This window comes from Globicephala melas, chromosome 12 (genome assembly GCF_963455315.2).
Source record: "Globicephala melas chromosome 12, mGloMel1.2, whole genome shotgun sequence".
NCBI lineage: Eukaryota > Metazoa > Chordata > Mammalia > Artiodactyla > Delphinidae > Globicephala > Globicephala melas.
The window spans coordinates 81,752,138-81,770,783 of NC_083325.1; the positions used below are offsets into that span (position 1 = coordinate 81,752,138).

The window sequence follows — 18,646 nt, forward strand, 5'->3', positions numbered from 1 at the left end:
TGAACTTTATCACTAAATATCTAGTGCATCGTTCTTTCTTCTTTTTGAGCTGTTCAGAGCTGAGACACGTAACATAAAAGTCTGTCCTGGGCCACGGATGCTATGCAGAAGCTGCCGAGGACAAAACAAAACCCGCTCTGGAGAACATGCCCTCGGCCCCGTCCAACAAAGGATACTCACAGATAAAGCACCACTAAGGACGAGGTCACAATCCCAAAGCACGCACACACACAACCACAAAGGAGCGAGCAGGGGCTCCACGAAGCCGGATTAGACCTTCAGGAACCTCAGAGATGAGAGTTCCGACAGACCACAACATCCACGGCAGCACAAAGCGCTCGCTAAGCACATGAGGGAGGCAAGTGTGAGACGTGGCCTCTGCAGCAAAAAGAACGTAGCATCTGGTAGAAAGACTCAACGCCAGAAAACGGTCAATCCCAGGCGAGGCCCAGGGAGCCGGCAGGGGGAGGATGCGGGCACAGCGGGGCCGCGGCGGTGCGTCTGCCCCTCGCCCTGCCTCTTCCCTGCAACTGCTCACCTGCGCTCAGGTGCAGCTACGAGCTGCCCGGAGCCCGCACCTGCTCCTGCTCGGCCCATCGGCCCCAGACCCGCTTCCTGGCTGAGGGACGCCTCATGCTGACGGTGACACCTGGCACCTGGTACAGCGCCTCCCTGCGCCCAACACTGCTGCCTGCTCCCACCCTTTCTCCCCTTATCTCCCTTGGGCTCAGACGTCGGCCCGTCTGCTCTGCCTCCACCTGTGTCCCTGGCACGGTGGGTGCGGGGACAGGGGACTGGAGGGGGCAGGGCTCAGACCGGCACTGCCTTGATTGCGAGGACAGGGGAAGGACAGTCAAGGTGCAAGAGAGACCCTGACGTTTACACCCTTGGACTTCCAAACAGCACAGTGTAATTCACCTCGTGGTTTCTAAATTAAAAGCTAAGTTCCAACCCCCCACATTCATCTCGCCATCATTTTCCATGTCCCTTTCTGTCTCATGGTAAAGCTCACCTTTGGCAAAGGTTTCTGGAAGGCCTGCATCGCCAGGAGCAGAGGTGCCGCCGTCGTCCAGTTATAGTACCTGACACGAAACAACAAAAAAGATGTCAGAAGACCAAGGCTCAGACTGAAAACCTCATGTCCTGAGAAGCGGTCGTGGAAGGCTCTGGAACCCTAGCTAGGTCCTTAAAGAGCCCACGACTGTGGCCAGCACCCCGGCCCAGCCCCCCCACGTGCCCCGCCCTTGCAGGAGCCCCTCCTCCATCAAACCCACAGCGGCCACGGCCGTCTGGCACCACACACGGCGTGGCGGGCGACCAAGAGGCCAGCTGAGAGCAGCCCTCGCCCCGCAGCGCATCAACCACCAATGCGCTGGGGCGTTTCTTGCCACCTTTCAAGGAAAAGGAAACTAGGACCCTCAGTTAACGCGTAAACGTCCATGGCTTCCTCTTGGAGAGAAAAGTTTGCCAACAGTCTGTAAAAACACGTGCACGCCCCTTGACCCTAGACAACGAAGCTTTCACAGGGTGTGTGCACTGTCTAGCGTGCGACACCCGCGCATCATACGGGCCGAGCCCCACGGGCCAAGGTTGTGACATCACACCTCCCATCATGAAATCTCATGCAGGTGAGTGTAGACGCCCGGGGATCCAGTTACGTCAACGCTCTCGCTATATGGTGACGCAGCATTTTGCCAAGAGTGAAGAGATAGTAGTAGACTTTTAACAGAGACTTAATTTCACATATTTCCAAGAGCTATCGTCCAGGTCTCTAGAGTTGAGAAACTGAAGCTGAAGCATTATCACACGACAGCTGAAATGACTTTCGGGAGCAACTTACTTATTCCCGATCTTCACCACAAGATTGGGGTCGTCAATGAGGGCAGGGTTGTCCACAAACTGCTGATATGACACAGCTTGTTCCAAAAACGCATCTGCGAAAGCAAGCATAGGGAAAACATAAGGAAAATTTGGTTCAAAAACCAGGCCTGTTTTTCAGTCGCTCATGTTCACAGGTATTTTGAGAGTTTATACATTCCAACTGTGCAGACAATCCTATAAAATCTATTTGCAAAGGGGGCTTCCGTTACTTTGGGGGCAGTGTCTGCACATAAATGGAGGGAGGTGGGGCGTTCGGAGGATGGGGGGCAGGCTGACCCTTAATCAGTGCACACGCGCTTACGCGGCAGCAGGCGTGTGGGACTACGGTAAACACACGTGTCCGCAGAAGCAGACGACGGGGGAGCAGGGCTCAAGGTCCGGCCACCCGGGTTTAAGTCACAGTCACTGGTGTGACCTTGGCAAGTGATCCACCTGCCCAAACCTCAGTTCCCTCACGTGTAACGTGGGAACAAGAACCTCGCCTACTCCCTCGGTAGTCGTGAGGATGAACAAAGTCACAAATGAAAGCACGGTGACCTGCCTAAGGCAGGTTGGGGGTGGGAAACACCCAGGGCCACCAGGGCCAGGAATCATCAGCTGGAATGGCTGACTGCATCGACTGGGGGTCTCAGGGCCACCTCACCACATAACTGGCGTAAGACGCTGGGACACCACTGTTATAAGTAGGGTGGGTGCCCCCTTCGGATGCAGCCGGGATGTGTCCCAGCACTTGCTCAGACATCCCTCCCTCCTCCGGCACTTCTGCACACTTGCAACGTACTGCGTTTTCCCCGTGTTGACCCTGCCGCCCTGGGACACCCCTGCAGGACGGGCACACGCTGTGCTCTGCGAGCACACTTGACGACCCGAGACCCCAGTGGCTTTGCTGTCGCCTGGAGCCACGTGTGACCCACAGAACCCTGAGGTCAGCCAACCGCCAGGCAGCAACGTTCGGGTCCTGAGCAACAGTGGGTCACGTGTGCTCCACTAACCGGGCCAGAGAACATCGCCCGTGACCTGAACGCATTCTAGGAGCCCAGGCTTCGAGCCGTTCCCACAAGAGGCCACCAGGGGGCGCTCTTGGCTTGAGTCCGGCTCCCGGACGGTACCTTTGGTGATCTCCCTGTTGTCGCTGAGGCCGCCGCACAGGGAGATGGCGATGGACGGCAGGTCCCTCAGGCTGTCCGAGGTGCTCTCCATGCCACTGTCAGCGCCAGAGCTGCCCACGGACTGCGGGGACTGGTTGGCTGAGCGGGCTCCGTTGTCGCTGGCGTGTTTTGTGAGCCCAGAAGGGTCTCCGCTGGAAGCAGAAAAGTGGAACGGGCTGTGAGGTCTCACATGGGTATCAAGGGGCTCTGGCAATCAGAGGAGCCAATGATTTCATCCCAGGACAGACTTTCATTCAGGCACCATGACAAAGACAGACAAGCTCAGTGAACGACCTCAGGAGGGAAGACGGTCATTTTTGGCCTCTACGTCTCCCTGCACCCTCTCCCAGACACATTGAAACCGACGGAAGAGAAAGCACGCTGTCCTAGGAGGCCACAGTCCTCTGTTACATGCTCCGAGGATCTGGCCCTCCCTGCAAATCACGGGAGAACTGAAGATGGGCCCCCAATGGCCACGGGGGACTCTCCCCTGGGGAGGGACAGGGCCACACAGCTGCCCGCTCTTGGCCACTGATTCGGGCTGCGGGCCACTGACCCCTGCGACACCACCCTGGTGCCATCGGGGAGGTGGCCTCGTGCCTGCGTTCCCGCTCAGATGCCACCCGGGGACACGCCCACCCACTCTCATCTCCACAGAGGGTCCACTGCTTTCATTGGTTTCTTCTCACAGTAAAACGTGAGCCTCCCGCGGCCTTTGCTCACTCACTTTCTAATCAAATGTAAGGAAAAAGCGGACTCCCGGATTAATATTCAGATTACAGAAAATGATACGAAGAATAAAAAGGTTGTTACTTTTTGGGAAAATACAGGGCAGCGACTTCAGGATCCATGTCTGTGAGGTCATCCAGGTAGACGCCGTCGGCACCAAGGTGTCTGCTCCGTTTGTCTAAAACAGCAAAGGGGTCAGATCAGAGCACCGTTCTCCAGAGACAACCTCATGGACTTCTGAGCGTCTCCAGAAAGGGCACTTGAGCACAGTGTGCAGATGCTGCAAGAAACCCAAGAGCTGGAAGCCAGCGGCACAGCGTCGCCACCGAGGCTGACGGCCCAGGTTCGCATGCGGCTCCCACCCTCGCCAGCCGTGTGGCCTGGGCCGGTCGCCTAACTTCGCTGAGCCTCAGCTCCCCAGCTGGGAAGGACCTGAAGAGCACTAAGCACTCGATATACTGACACCATTACTATTGTTATTATTATTGGTATTAATGGCATTGGCTTTGTTATTATTATTATTACTAAACAATAACGCTTTCATTAAGCACTTCCCCATCGAGACTCTGAAGCACAGTACCCTAATGAGGGTACCATCGGCCCCTGGGCACCATGACTGCAGCCTTCCAGTTTACTTCTGCTGGAGAATTACGTCACTGGTTCATACAAACCTAGAACACTGCACAAAGCCACACGGCTAACAGACAGGCTTAACGTCATTCCTCCAGACAGGCAACCAGGCGGCCATTCAGCTATATGTAAGGAGCCCCCACTACGTGCCAACCACTATTCTAAGTACCACGGAAACAGGTAAACAGACCAAAAAGATTCTTGACCTTGTAGAGCACATATGTTCTAGTAGGGAAGTCAGGCAAAAAAAGAAACAAATGATCATTTGAAATAGTGACACACAGTACGCAGAAATTAAAACAGGATAATGCACTAGAGAGAAACTAGGGGCAAGGGGAGAGGGGGCAGAGATTAGCTTAGCCATCAACGTCTTGTGCAGTCCCAGCGTGTGCCAGACCCCAGCACCCCTGACCTGCACAGGGCGGGGCTCACCACACCATCCCCGAGGCCTCCTTCAGGCCGGATTTTCTATGACTAAATTCTGAGAACTCACATATTCAGCAAAAGGGTACGGACCGAACAGGAGAGATGTCCTGTTTCCACTCTGAAGCACCCCGAACTTTGGGGGGAAGAAGCTGTAGTTTGCCGAGCCCCAAGTTCGCAGGAGGGAGCTGGGAAGCGCCGGCACTCTCACCCTTTTTCCTAGAAGGCGAATCCGTCTTGCTGGCTGCGGGGGCAGCACTGGCGGAGAGGGCTTTGGACTCTTCAATCGTAGGCAACGGGGGCGCTGCAGCTCCTAAGGCCTCAACATCTTCTTCGTTCGCGAACTGAATCTCCGTCTGCGGATTGTTCTGCTCCAACAGCGGCTGCACGGGAGACGCCCCAGCCAGTGTCGGTGACTGGTCACTAAACGCGTCTGAAGATTCACTGTGGATGGCTTGAAAGTGCATCTCATCACAGACTTTTCTACTGTTCAGCGGGCTGGACTCTTTCATCTTGTGTGCAGATGACTAGATCAAAGGGGCAGGGAGGGAGAGAGAAGGTCAGAGAGAAACTGAGTCACCAAAGAACCACCGGGCAGGCAAGGATCTCCAGAGCCCACACTTGGCAGGACACGGTGAAGCCTCGGGAGCCACCTGGTGATTCCGTACCTGTCGAAAGGTCTGGAAACCAAGGACAGTACTTCCAAAGTGAATGAACTTTCACAGAAAACATCAACTACCAAAGAGCAGTGAGTGAGATTAGCAACGGAACGCAAACGTCCAGCAGGCAAATGGGAAGTGTATTCACACCACAGGGCGTTTGCAGTAATAAGAATAACAAGTGAATTACGATTACACCCAACAACATGATGAATCTTGCAAAACTAATCTCTGCTGTTAGAGTCAAGATTGGGTTTATCCTGGGGGTTTGTGGGGGGGGTGGGCGGTCAGTTGGAACAGTAACTGCAAAGGGTTGGAGGGTTTCCAAGTTCTGATTTAGCCCCACTTCCTGGTCTGGGTGCAAGTCACGTGGCCACGTTCACAGTGTGAAAATTTACTGATCTCAGCACTTAGGATCTGGGTATTTCTCTGCCCGTGTGTTATATTTCAACGAAGTCTACCCCCCCAAAACGTGAATGAACAAGGGCAGACTTGGTGGCTGGCTCACATGAGTGGGAAATTAGCATTTCTGTCTCTATCTCTCCAAGGAGTTTCCAGTTATGGAAAAGATTTATCCAAACAGAAACCGAAATGCCATTTGTGGGCCAGAAAGTGGGGAGAGGGTATGCATTTCTGTATCTGATCCCACAGCTTCGAACACAAATGGAAACAATGCAACAGCGGATCTGTGGCCGGAACTGTTTTGCCAGAAAAAGTGATGGGTTTGCACTTTCGTGCCGTTTCTCCAGCAACAAACGACGTGAATTTGTAAAGATGGTTGGCTGGGTCAGCACTACCACTTGTGGGCAGAGAAGTCATCATTTTCCGTGGAAGTTAAATAACCTAGAAAGCGAATTAACCCCCAACTACAGCCTCAACAGACCCAGTCTCCAAAGAGCTGCCCTTCTTGAGTCATAATAGGAATGCTTTCCATCTTCACTCACTCACTCATTCATTTATTCATATCACAAAGATTTACTGGGGATACAAGAGGCCGTAGCATCTTCCAAGGATCTTACAATATTATTATTTAAAAAAAAAAAAAGCCCCAGCTTGCGATATAATAATATAATTCAAGGTTCTTGTAACACATTGGAATATGAAATAAAATTTCTTGAAAGAAAGAACTGTGCCCATTACATGTTTTTCGAAACTACCTTCAGTGCGTAGCAGAATTGAGCGGGCGGCGGGCGGGGGGGGGAACTTACCTTTGCGGCTTGGGGCAATTCTCCCCAAAGCCAGAGCATTTCTAGATTATCCTTTTGCATTGTCCTGTCCACAGACTTGCTGACCAATTCCGAATCACTTTTAGGTGTTGAAGGTCGGGAAACTGAAGGACTTAAGAAAACACAAATGCATGATTAAAGTGGGAAGGGAAACTTTTAAAACTTGTTTTTGGCCCAGAATTCTAGGGTTCGGGAGAGCCCAGAAAAATGCACCCAACCCGCCACTGCCTTATGTCCACGGCTTCATGACTATCCCCTCTATGGCCACCAGGGGTCGACAGAACACGTGCCAAGGGGGAAGGTGCTCCCAAGTTGCATAGCCCTGTCCCAACCTGCCGCCAAATTCCAAGTAAGTAAAGATGAAAAGAAGGAGCATTTAAAAGGGCAAGTTGGAAAAAAGAGAGATGGAACGGGAGACTGATCATGGGCCAACTTTACCACAAATAACTCACTAACGTGGCAGGGACCTCCAAGCTGAGATTTTGCAAAATATTATCTCTTCCAAGAATACTTCAAAGATTCCTATTTGCTAAGCTCTTCCTGCAACAACACATCATGATGCTTAATTCTCAGACCAGCTTTTAAGTGGCTGTAACTTGGGTTTGCCTCTCTGCGTTTTCTACATTTTCATTCCTGAGCCCTGAGCCGTCATACCTCTGTCCAAGCACAGAAACCATCACCTTATCTACAGAGTTCTCACAGCCTTCTAAGCAACAACCGGAGGAGAAGGAAGACCCATTTAATTACCTCTGGTCTTCCGTCTCCTGCACCGTTTCCTCTAAGATGACAGTTTTAAATGATGTGAGAAAGAAAGCCCCTGTAATTTTCCTTTTGCACCTTCTCTCACAGACCTCACACAGTCTCCCCTAAGTCACCTCTCATCCATGTGCTTGGTTTCATTTATCTGTTCGAGTTGGATGTCAGCTCCAAGGGAAAAGAACTTTCCTGCCAGGACAAAGAGAGCCCGTGGAAGACACACAGCCATGTTTCAGGCAAACAGGGACCCTGAATGGCTAAACTGCTCCTGGCTCTCTTTAGTCCAGCCATTCGGACAAACAGACTAAATGCTGCTTCTCTCCATCGTTTCACACTGAGGGGGACGCTGGCTGGTTCCTCCTCCCTGGGCGCCCGCTGCCCTCCACCCATGTCAACGGCACGTGGCAGCCCCCGGGCTCCGCCTGGCCAGTCTGCGGAGAGGAGGACCCTGAGATAGCATACCGTGGGCGTGTAAACGATGGGACACCTCTACACGCATGAGCGTGCATGCGTGCGTGCACACACACATATACACACACACGCACTCGTGCCCATAAGGAAGGATTACCCGGAGAAGGAACGCTGGGCCCTCCAGACATCTGAGAGGTGAAGCGTTCATCACCTCCGATCTGTCTTGCTTCCTCTAGTTTCCTAAGTCTACTTTTCTCCAAAGGGTCCGTGCTTTTCTGGCACCGAAGTGTCCAGAATTACACGTTCAGCATCAGTGACATGCGCAAATGGAGCGCTGTGGCCTCCAGCGAGGGGACTTTGTGCCGACAACTGTGACCTGGGTCATTCTTTCTCCAGAGGCATCACGGGGGAAAATCCATCGTAACTGACTTCCCACGCTCATCGGCGCTGCACCCAAACCTCAAATCATTTGTTTGAAAAGAACACAATTTATTTATATTTCGTTATAAATTCTTTGGAACAATACATCGTCTTACCCACGGCACAAAATGAAGTCAAGCCCTTTAGACTGGGCCTGCTCTGGAGACAGGTGTTGGCAAACGTTTTCTCTAAGACGCCAGGTAGCAAGGATTCCAAGCTTTGTGGGTTATGGGATCTTTGCAGCAACTACTCAATTCTGCCCGCGCGGTGCAAAGGCAGCCACAGACAATATATGGACAAACTGGCTGTGCCCCATAAAACTACAGAAACAGAGGGTGGGCCGGACTGGGGCCACGGGCTGTAGTTTACCAAACCCCACTCTAGAAGAATGCACACGCTGAACACGGCGCTCTGTCACCCCACTCAACTCCAGAATCCCTAACATTCTGATTCTGTGATAAAAGTTACAAGCCATACGGTTTCCATAGAGGCATGCAGGTGGGCAAATTCATATTCACAAAGGACCCGGCCCTGTGTGAGCCATAAGCCAGACGTGCCACCTCTCACGTTCACTGTGCCACTACAGTAAACGCTGGCCCCCAGGCCGCACCAGCCTCTCAGAAGGATGCTGCACCCAAATACGTGAGCACAGTCGGCGCCCTTGTTGAGAGAATTCAGATAGACAGAAGATGAATTAGGAAAAAGACTCCCAATGCTGACTGTGATCGATGAGAAAGATGGTTCCAAAATTTCTAATACGATTACCAAATATTAGACTTTTAAGATAAGGGTTGTTCAAAAGTAAGCTTCAAGGTCACTGATTTTCATAACGAATGCATTTATTAGCCATAATAGTTTTCAGCATTTTTCCTGAAATCCCAATCAGGGACATCCGTTATAACTGCTCACAACTTAGCTGATCTCATTTGAAAGTGGCCTTTCTTCTGCACAGTAAGCTGTGAGTGAAGTACGTCCTGAGATTGGGTTCTTGAATCAAAAAGAAAAACAGTTTCCCAGGTAGAAGTTAATCACAGCTTCTCTGTTCAGGTTTCTAAAGAAAACCCTGTAAGTCTACAAAGCAGGCAGGTCAAAGCGTGGGCAACGTTGAGGGAATGGAGGCAAGAATCTAAGCCCTCTGCCTCAGATGAAGACTCTAACCTAGGATCCCAAACCTTCAAGTCCATCCTATGCTATTCTCCAAAATTCTATGCTACAAGTGCTGTGGAAACATCTGATTATATTACGCAGAAAGTCTATAAGCTATTTTTTTTTAGGAATTTTTTTTTTTTTGATGTAGACCATTTTAAAGTCTTTACTGAATTTGTCACAATATTGCTTCTGTTTTATGTTTTGGTTTTCTGGCCGTGAAGTGCGTGGGATCTTAGCTCCCCGACCAGGAACTGAACCCACACCCCCTGCCTTGGAAGGTGAAGTCTTAACCACTGGACTGCCAGGGACGTCCCGGAAGGTCCATAAGCTATTTAGTGAGTTATAATAATAACTCTCCTTATGCTTAAGCAACATCTTAAAAAAGTCTCGTAAACTTATTTGTTGAACAACCCCAGACACAAAACAGAGATCATATTCCCAATTTTCAATGCACTGTTGTATTTTTCAAAGCACTTCCCAAAATTAGAAAGAATTATATGCGTGACCCTAATTTCCAGAGAGTTAAATTTAGTACTTAAAAAAAAAAAATCTAACCATCGACAAATGCTTCAAATGAAAGGAAAAGTAATAATCTATACGTATTTTCTTCATAAGTGATTTGGTTAGTTGGTAAAATAGATTGGTAAGAGTTAAATCTACATTTTCACTTCATAGAATCTATATGTATTTTCCACATAAGTAATTTGGTTAATGGCAACACACAGTTCTAAGAGTTAGATCAAAGTTTTTATTATCAAAGACATCCACGGTGGGAAGATAACCCATCTACCTTTCCGAAGCGTGGAAGTGGGAAGACTGTGGAGGGCAAGAACTAGAAAGACCGCCCTCAGCCGCAGCTGTCAGACGAGGGGGGCTCCCCCTGCAATCTGTCAGGCTACTGGATGCCACGTGATCCACATTAAAGGAGAGAGAAATCACAGGTCAATTCAATTAAACAAAATTTCTTATCAATTATTTGACTACTCTCCACGCTAACATCTTTAAGAAAGTGAAGGTACTTGGACATCCAACAATAGCAGAGGATCACATGTTGAAATCACTAAGAAATCAACACGAATCTTCTGAACCACAGAAGCAGGACACTGCCAAGACACCCATTTCACTTTCTATTTCAACCATAGGCCCATAAACGCTTGCTCTTCTTGGGTCAGAATTTAGTGCCTAATCAAATGACTTACTCCAAAAGGCTGGATAATTTGGGCTGGTAACTGTCTCTTAAAAGAAAACACATAAACCCAAGTATGGAAATGTATCTGTTTATCCTAACTTGTAATTGCATTTAACAGTGGCCAGATCACTTAATCTGACGTGGTCATTCTTCTAGATTCACAGAGCCAAACACGAAAGACAGAGAAACATATTCAGGATTGTGTTTAAAACATTTGTTTAAAATGCTTAAAATTAGAGTGTTTGAACAGATTTTTCTACCTATTAGTGGTTTCTAAATATTCCACATCATTTTCTTCCTAAAAGTACTGTGTTTTTTCCCTCAGGGTTTAACTCCACAGGCCTAGGGAGAGAATGTACAAGGTTCTAGAAAGGTCTTACACTTGCACTGTCCAATATGATAGCCACGGGCTGCATGTGGCTACTGAGCATTTGAAATGTGACTGGTCCACACCGAGATGTTCTGTACACATGAGACACACGACTCCAAGGCTTATGAAAATGAGAACTGAAACAGCTCAATAATGTTTTAAAAAACTGATTACCTGAAATGAAAATATTTTGGATATACCAGGTCATTGAAATAGATCATCAAAATTAATTTCATCAGTTTCTTTTCATTTTTTAAGGATGGTTACTAGAAAATTTTCAATTACGTATGTAGCTAGCATTATGTTTCCACTGGACAGGGCTGGCCTGAGGACAGACAGCCCCCCATGAGGGGACTCCACAGGCCCCCAGCCCCACCTCGGCTGACGAACATTCACTGTCACGGTCCCGGCTAGAAACCAGGCATGTGATGCCTCCATTTCTCTCCAACCTCAGCTTCAGCACACAGCGCTGACTGTGCCATCTCATTAATGAGATTACGTGGGTCAAACTGGAACCGGGAGTGGCGTCTATGTGAGCCTGGCTTCAGGTGGGAAGCCCTGCAGCCGTGCCAGGGCTCAGGGGCTCCGAAACCTCCCCTTTAGACCAGAAGCAAACCTAACACGTTAGAGGCACGAGTAACCTGAGGATGTCGCTGTCACTTAGATCAGTGCTTCCCAGCCTCTTTTCTATTCTCGCCACACCTCCGGGACCTTTTTTTCCCGATAGCCCTCCCTCCACCATGAAACTGTAACGCCATGGATACACCATGCATCTGCTTATGTACTGTGGCCCTTTGAAGCCTACACACTATTATAGTATCTAAGATTTTTTTGCCACCCCAGGACCAAGTTGTGTCCCGACAGGGGTGATATTATCCCTGCTGAGAAGGCACGCGTCAGTTCTGTCCCCTCCCCAGTCCTGAAAACTGCTCAGAAGGGCTCACATATCCTCACAGGTTTCACAGCCTTCAAGGCTTTAGAGTCTTCCCCGCACACCGAGCAGCTCTGGTTCTCCAAGTTGATACAGGAAGTCTAGGGCCCCTTGAGAGCTCATTTCAGGGAAATCAATATTCGTAAACGCAGCAAGGGAAGAAGGCCTCATTCTCACAGCCCCGAAGGACCGCAGGGGCCCCCGAAGCAATCTCTTTGCTCTTGAATCCCACTTCAGGGCTCAGTATCCAGAAAGGTTCTGTCACCTGTCTGCTGCTGTTGACAATTAGCTTTATGTAACTTAACAAGTGGTTGGCCTTTCAGTGTCTCCTGGGGAAGCTAAGAGCCGTATCTGTAGTTCCATTTTGCTTTAGATAGAAGTGTATGATCTGCACATTCTCTGGTTTTAATCCTGATCTGTACCTCTTACTCTAAACTGTGTTTTTTCCAGTCCTACTTTGTTTCATTTTTTACTTAGATTTCACCATTTTATTAAACATGTTTCCTGTAACTGACTTGGAATCCTCTGGACCAGGACAGGTGAACACACACGTACACACACCAGCCACTCACCTGGCACTAGGTGACCACTCTCTGTCGGAATTTGGGTAAGATGCTGACTGAAGGTAAGTCATGACTGAGGAAAGGTTTTCCTTAGGGATATCTCCTTGGAATGGAGGTATATCATTAGAAAGAGTTCTGGAGACCAAAAAAAAAAAAAAAAAATCAAAGTCAGAGAATTATTAGTGATAGATTCATAATAAAGGCAAGTTTCCATTTTTTCCTTGATTATCGCTAATACTTCATAGATTAACATGATCTCCTTTTAAACTACCCCGGCGGGACTTCCCTGGTGGCACAGTGGTTAAGAATCCACCTGCCAATGCAGGGGACATGGGTTCGAGCCCTGGTCCCGGAAGATCCCACACGTCGCGGAGCAACTAAGCCCACGCGCCACAACTACTGAGCCTGTGCTCTACAGCCCGCGAGCCATAACTCCTGAGCCCATGTGCCACAACTACTGAAGCCCATGCGCCTAGAACCTGTGCTCTGCAATAAGAAAAGCCACCTCCATGAAAAGCCCATGCACCGCAACGAAGAGTAGCCCCTGCTTGCCGCAACTAGAGAAAGCCCGCATGTAGCAACGAAGACCCAATACAAGCCATAAATAAATAAATAAATAAATAATAAGATTTAAAAAAATAAAATAAATAAACTACCCAGGCATATTCCAGGCACATTCCAGGACAGGAATGGACAGGAAAAAAGTGACTCAGAGAAATGTTTTGTGTGCTCATGCTTTGGCTGAATTATAAATGTAAAGTGATTTTGTTCAAGAATTGGGACTTAGACATGGGCTCGATGACCACACTGCTTCTTACTTACACTGTAGGGCCTACGGAGTTGTCTTTCACATCTCATGTCTCAAAAGCCTGAGAGGTAGATTGGGCCCAAAACTGTACCCAGAGGGTTAATAAAACTCTTGCCATGTACGAGTGAGCTACCAAATCCCTGTATGGCCGTACACAGATAATGTTTCGTCCAGCAGAATTAAATAAATGTCACAACCAGTCGTAGTCTTATCATTATGAAATGGTTGCAAATCTACCTCGTTTCAGGTACAGCATGCTCAATGAAATAGGATTCACTATTTCACTCACGCAGAGGCCACTGGTCTCTATTTTTGGATGTTATCTGAAATACCTAACACTAAGTTCTGGAACTAAAAGCCATGCAGGGAAGGCGACTGTAATTAACCCAACCACCCAGCTTCTGAGCCCACAGCAGATCAGAGGCCACAGTTAGGAAAATCGACGTTGCCAATGTGCCTTTATTTTCAGCCAGGAAAAAAAAAAAAAATTCTATTCTAAATAACAAAGCAGAGCTTAACCCTGATGGTCCTTCTCCCTTTTTTTTTTTAATTGAAGTATAGTTAATTTACAAGGTTATGTTAGCTTCAAGTGTACACCAAAGCGATTCAGTTACCCATCCTTCTCCCTTTTGTGTTAACAAGACACAAAAACAATGAGCAAAAATTACACTGAATTACATAAAAATATGAAACATCAAATATTCTTTACAAATGTTTTGCCTTTTAAAAATGGCATTTTTCACCAAAATAGTAATACCCAGAAACAGCATTCTGCCACACTATTAAAAGCAAAGAAAAAAAAACAACAGGTGTCCACTCAACTTTGGGCCTCATCAAAATTGAAGTCTGCTTGTGGAGAAACCGGTCATGTTCTACATTCACCTGTGGCCCTAAGTCTATAACAGACTGGCCTCCAGCTATCCATCAGCCCAACTACCGGGCTCACAGGTGGTGCTCAAATAGGAATAAGCGGGTTCTGAAACAACAGTTTCATGCATGAAGTATTCATTTGCTGAGCTCCTGTTTCTTGGTTCTGATCTGGAAAGCTGGAGTTATCACCAAGGATGTTACCAATCGTCTCTCTGTCACAAGCTACATCCCATCTTTATGCAACTTTAGAATCGGGCCTGCAGGATTCCAAAATTCAGTCTCAGATGCATTAACAGAAGAGTAAGAAATTCTGGGGGAAGAAAAGTTTATAAGAATAATCCTACTGCAATCCCACTGCTGGGCCAATATATGGAGAAAACCACAATTCGAAAAGATACCTGCACCCCAATGTTCATAGCAGCACTATTCACAACAGCCAAGACATGGAAGCAACCTAAATGTCCATCAGCAGATGAATGGATAAAGAAGATGTGGTGTATATATACATAATGGAATATCACTCAGCCATCAAAAAGAATGAAACAATGCCATTTGCAGCAACATGAATGGACCTAGAGATCATCATACTAAGTGAAGTAAGCTAGACAGAGAAAGACAAATATCGTACCATATCACTTATATGTGCAATCGAAAAAAAAAAAGATACAAATGAAATAGACCCACAGACATAGAAAACAAACTTACGGTTACCAAAGGGAAAAGGGGGGAGGGATAAATTAGCAGTTTGGGATTAACAGATACACACTAGTATATACAAAATAGATAAACCACAAGGACCTACTGTAGAGCACAGGGAACTCTAGTCAATATTCTGTAATAACTTATAAGGGAAAAGAATCTGAAAAAGAACAGATATATACATATATATATATATGTATATATTAAAAAAACCGATTCACTCCTGTACACCTGAAACTAACGCAACATTATAAATCAACTATACGTCAATTTAAAAATAAATAAATAAATAAAAGGATCATCCTAAACAATGAATTCACCCAGTTCTAGCTGAGGCCCTGCCTTTCACCCACACGTACCTACTGTTGTCCTGCAGCTCATCCGAGCTCATCTCTATGGGGAACATGTCTTCATCCTCGGACGTGTTCGTGTTGTCGTCCCGCTTCAGGCTGTCCAGCTGCAACTTCCTCCTCCTCTTCCTTCGCTTCTTCACTAAAGAGCCACTTGAAGGGGTCTCGCTGGGAGGTAAGACCTGCACTGACGTGTTGGGGTCCAGGCTTCTCATCCAATCTACGGAGCTCCTCCTCAGCTGGGACTCCATCCTCGAGGCTCCTTCCGACAGGATCGGGGAGGTGGCCAGGTGCACGGGGATCACCTCCTGAAAGACAGAACACATTTCCGAGAAGGAGCGTCGTTAGTTGGGGTTTAAGGAGCCGGTGGTGCCGACGACCCACCAGTGCTCATTCCGGGGCCCAGGCACGGGGGGCAGTGGGGAGCACAGGGCGTCACGGCGATCTGCAGACGCGGCTGCCGAATTTGACAGCTGGTCATAAAGTCAACAAGTCGCTAACTGCCATTTTGTACTGAATCCTGCGTTTTCGTAATTATAACAAAGCGAGGGAATTATCAGTTATTTCAGGCTACCAAAATTCCACTTGGTCTGAAATTTCCAGGGTAAAGAGGAAAAATGGGCTTGGAGTCTCACATTACCCTGGGAACTGGACTCCGTTTTGCACTCGTGTGTGTGTGGGTGTGTGTGTGTAAGAGAGAATGTGTGTGTGTGTTTTTAACATGCACTGAATTAGGATAATAATAATTTTTAAAGAAAACATCTGACAGTGTCCCCACACCGTGCCCCAAGTGCCCACCTGCACCAGAGCACACCTAGGTATGCGGCTGTCAAGTGATTAGGTACTGACCCTCTTCTCTACAAGAAAACAAAAATAACAACAACCAAAAAAAAAACCTCCACCGCCTGTCAATTTAATAGTTGTTTTATAATGATTCACCAGTTTTTTAAAAAACGATAGCCATCATTTTATTATCATATGACTCATTTCTTATCAGAAACCTGGTAACAGGTAGTAAAAAATAGGGTTCCACCTCTGATGAGCTATGTGATCTTGGGCAGAGTCACTTAACTTCTGAGTCTGTTTCCCTCATCAGAAAAATGGAAGTGATAATCCCGACCTTACGGCGTCGTCAGATAAAAGGGAACAACGTAACTACTGTACATACAGCCTGACACATATGCAAAAATTCACAAACATGAATGGATAACAACAGAAAACGGTATTGGAACGGCGGGAATCAGCAGTTTTACCCAGGAAGCTTTGGGAGATGTTGTGTACTGTCGTCTGCCCGAAGTTGCAACAGAACTGAACAAACAAGAGGAGTTTGGTGCTTTGGAAAGCGTGAAAGCTGCTCGTGAACTCTATTCTCCTCTATCAGGAGAAGTAAATGAAATTAATGAAGCTCTATCAGAAAATCCAGGACTTGTCAATAAATCTTGTTACGAAGATGGTTGGCTGATCAAGATGACAACCGGAACTAGGTGAACTAGTGAGTGAAGAAGCATATGAGAAATACATAAAATGTATTGAGGAGAGACAATGGAACCCCTAAATAAACTAGTTTGAAAGAAAATCTAGGGAAAAAAAGAAGTAAAGAATATATACAAAAGAGAGGGGGGATTAACAAGCATGCTGCTGATCGTTTAAAGTAGCTTAGAGAGGGACTTCCCTGGCGGTCCAGTGGTTAAGACTCCGCACTTCCACTGCAGGGGGCTCAGGTTCGATCCCTGGTCAGGGAACTAAATCCCGCAGGCTGCGGCATGGCCAAAAGATAAATAATTAAATAAATAAAGTGGGTTACAGAGCATCAGACAATGTGCTACACGTATGAGATCCACATGTGAGCGGGAAGGCTGAGGCTGGGAGAGACCCTGGCACCTCTGGGAAGACCAGAAGGAAGCAGAGCCTGGGATGTTTTTGTCCTGAAATTGAAACTATGGGCATTCATTTTAGAGCCTGGAGCTATTTACAGCCGTTCCTCTAGAAAGGCTATCTTCTCATAAAGGAACTAGCTCAAGCGGTTTTTATTGAGGAATCTCTACATCAGATCCCTTCAAAGTGGCTTTCCCAGTGAATGAAAGAGTAAAAACAAACGGTTTGTCTTAGAAGAAAACATGGGGGTAAATCTTCATGACTTGGAACTCGGCCAAGGATTCTTACCTGTGACAACAAATGCACGAGCCACAAAGAGAAAACAGATAAATTTAAAACTTGTGTGTTTCAAAGGACAACATCAAGAAAGTGAAAACACAACTCACACAATGGAAGAAAATATTTACAAATCGTCTACCTGATAAGGGACTCGTATCTAGAATATATAATGAACTCTTATAACTCAAGGATAAAAAGACAAATAACCCAATAAAAAAACGATCAAAGGATCTGAACAGACACTTCTCCAAAGAATACATACAAATGGCCAATAAGCACATGAAAAGATGCTCAACATCATTAGTCATTAGGGAAATGCAAATCAATACCATGATGGGACACCACCTCACACCCACCAGGATGGCTAGAATCACCAAGTCAAAGAGCAAGTACTGATGAGGGTATAGACAAATCGGAACCCTCGTGCACTGCTGGTGGGAATGTAAAATGGGGCAGCAGCTTTGGACAACAGCCTGGCAGTTCCTCAGTGGTAAATTCAGTGTTACATATGACCCGGCAATTCCACTCCCAGGTATATACCCCTCAAGATGAAAGCATGTGTCTATACGGAAACTTGTACAGAGCGTTATTCACAACAGCCAAAAGGTGGAAAACAAACCCAAGGGTCCACCAACACGTGAAAAGATAAACGAAATGTGGTAAACAGATACAGTGGACTATCATTCGGCCATACAATGGAATGAAGTACTGACACAGCCAGAACACGGATGAATCTTGAAAACATTACGCTACACGAAAGTCAGGCACAAAAGACCACAAACAATGTGATTCTATTCAGATGGAAGTTCAGATTAGGGAAATCTATAGAGACAGAAAGTTTGATTAATGGTTGCTCAGGGCTCGGGGTGGTGGGGAGTTAGGGCTTTAGGGATAGGGGAGGGGTAGCTAAAGGGTACAGAGTCTATTTCTGAGGCGACGAAGATGTTCTAAAACTGACTGCGGGGATGACTTGCATGTATCCGTGAAAACACTAAAAACCACAGAGCTGTACATGTGAGATGGCTGAAGCACGTGGTGGGAGAATGATATCTCCACAGCTGTTAAACATCTTTTCATAGTAAAAAAGTAATGTGATTTAGTCACTCACTAAACAAAAATTAGAACATTTTAGCCGTCTGAGATTTGACACGCGAGTATAACTTGCATGCTTTTGGATGATGGTTTCAGGCCAGTGTCATTCAACTCCTCTGTCTCCCTGGAACCAGGGAGCGAACGCATCAGGCTGAGTCTTGGGTAGACATAGCACACACTTACCCTGT

The 18,646-nt window shown here is 47.2% G+C and overlaps 1 protein-coding gene across 7 annotated transcripts in view; it reads right to left on the bottom strand.

Moving 5' to 3' along the window:
• Window positions 1-18,646, bottom strand: part of LPIN1 (lipin 1) — a 68,452-nt gene that overhangs the window by 33,097 nt on the left and 16,709 nt on the right. For 4 of the 7 annotated variants that reach the window (XM_060309281.1, XM_030844586.2, XM_060309278.2 and 1 more), the window contains exons 4-12: window positions 15,222-15,520; window positions 12,495-12,620; window positions 10,223-10,330; window positions 6,679-6,808; window positions 5,023-5,338; window positions 3,843-3,936; window positions 2,991-3,181; window positions 1,841-1,934; window positions 1,013-1,082 (exon numbers count right to left, since the gene is read on the bottom strand). In XM_060309281.1, coding sequence (XP_060165264.1) covers window positions 1,013-1,082; window positions 1,841-1,934; window positions 2,991-3,181; window positions 3,843-3,936; window positions 5,023-5,338; window positions 6,679-6,808; window positions 10,223-10,330; window positions 12,495-12,620; window positions 15,222-15,520 — 1,428 coding nt within the window. The remainder of the gene's footprint in view (window positions 1-1,012; window positions 1,083-1,840; window positions 1,935-2,990; window positions 3,182-3,842; window positions 3,937-5,022; window positions 5,339-6,678; window positions 6,809-10,222; window positions 10,331-12,494; window positions 12,621-15,221; window positions 15,521-18,646) is intronic. The other 3 variants (XM_030844588.2, XM_030844587.2, XM_060309280.1) reach the window with 1 other exon arrangement.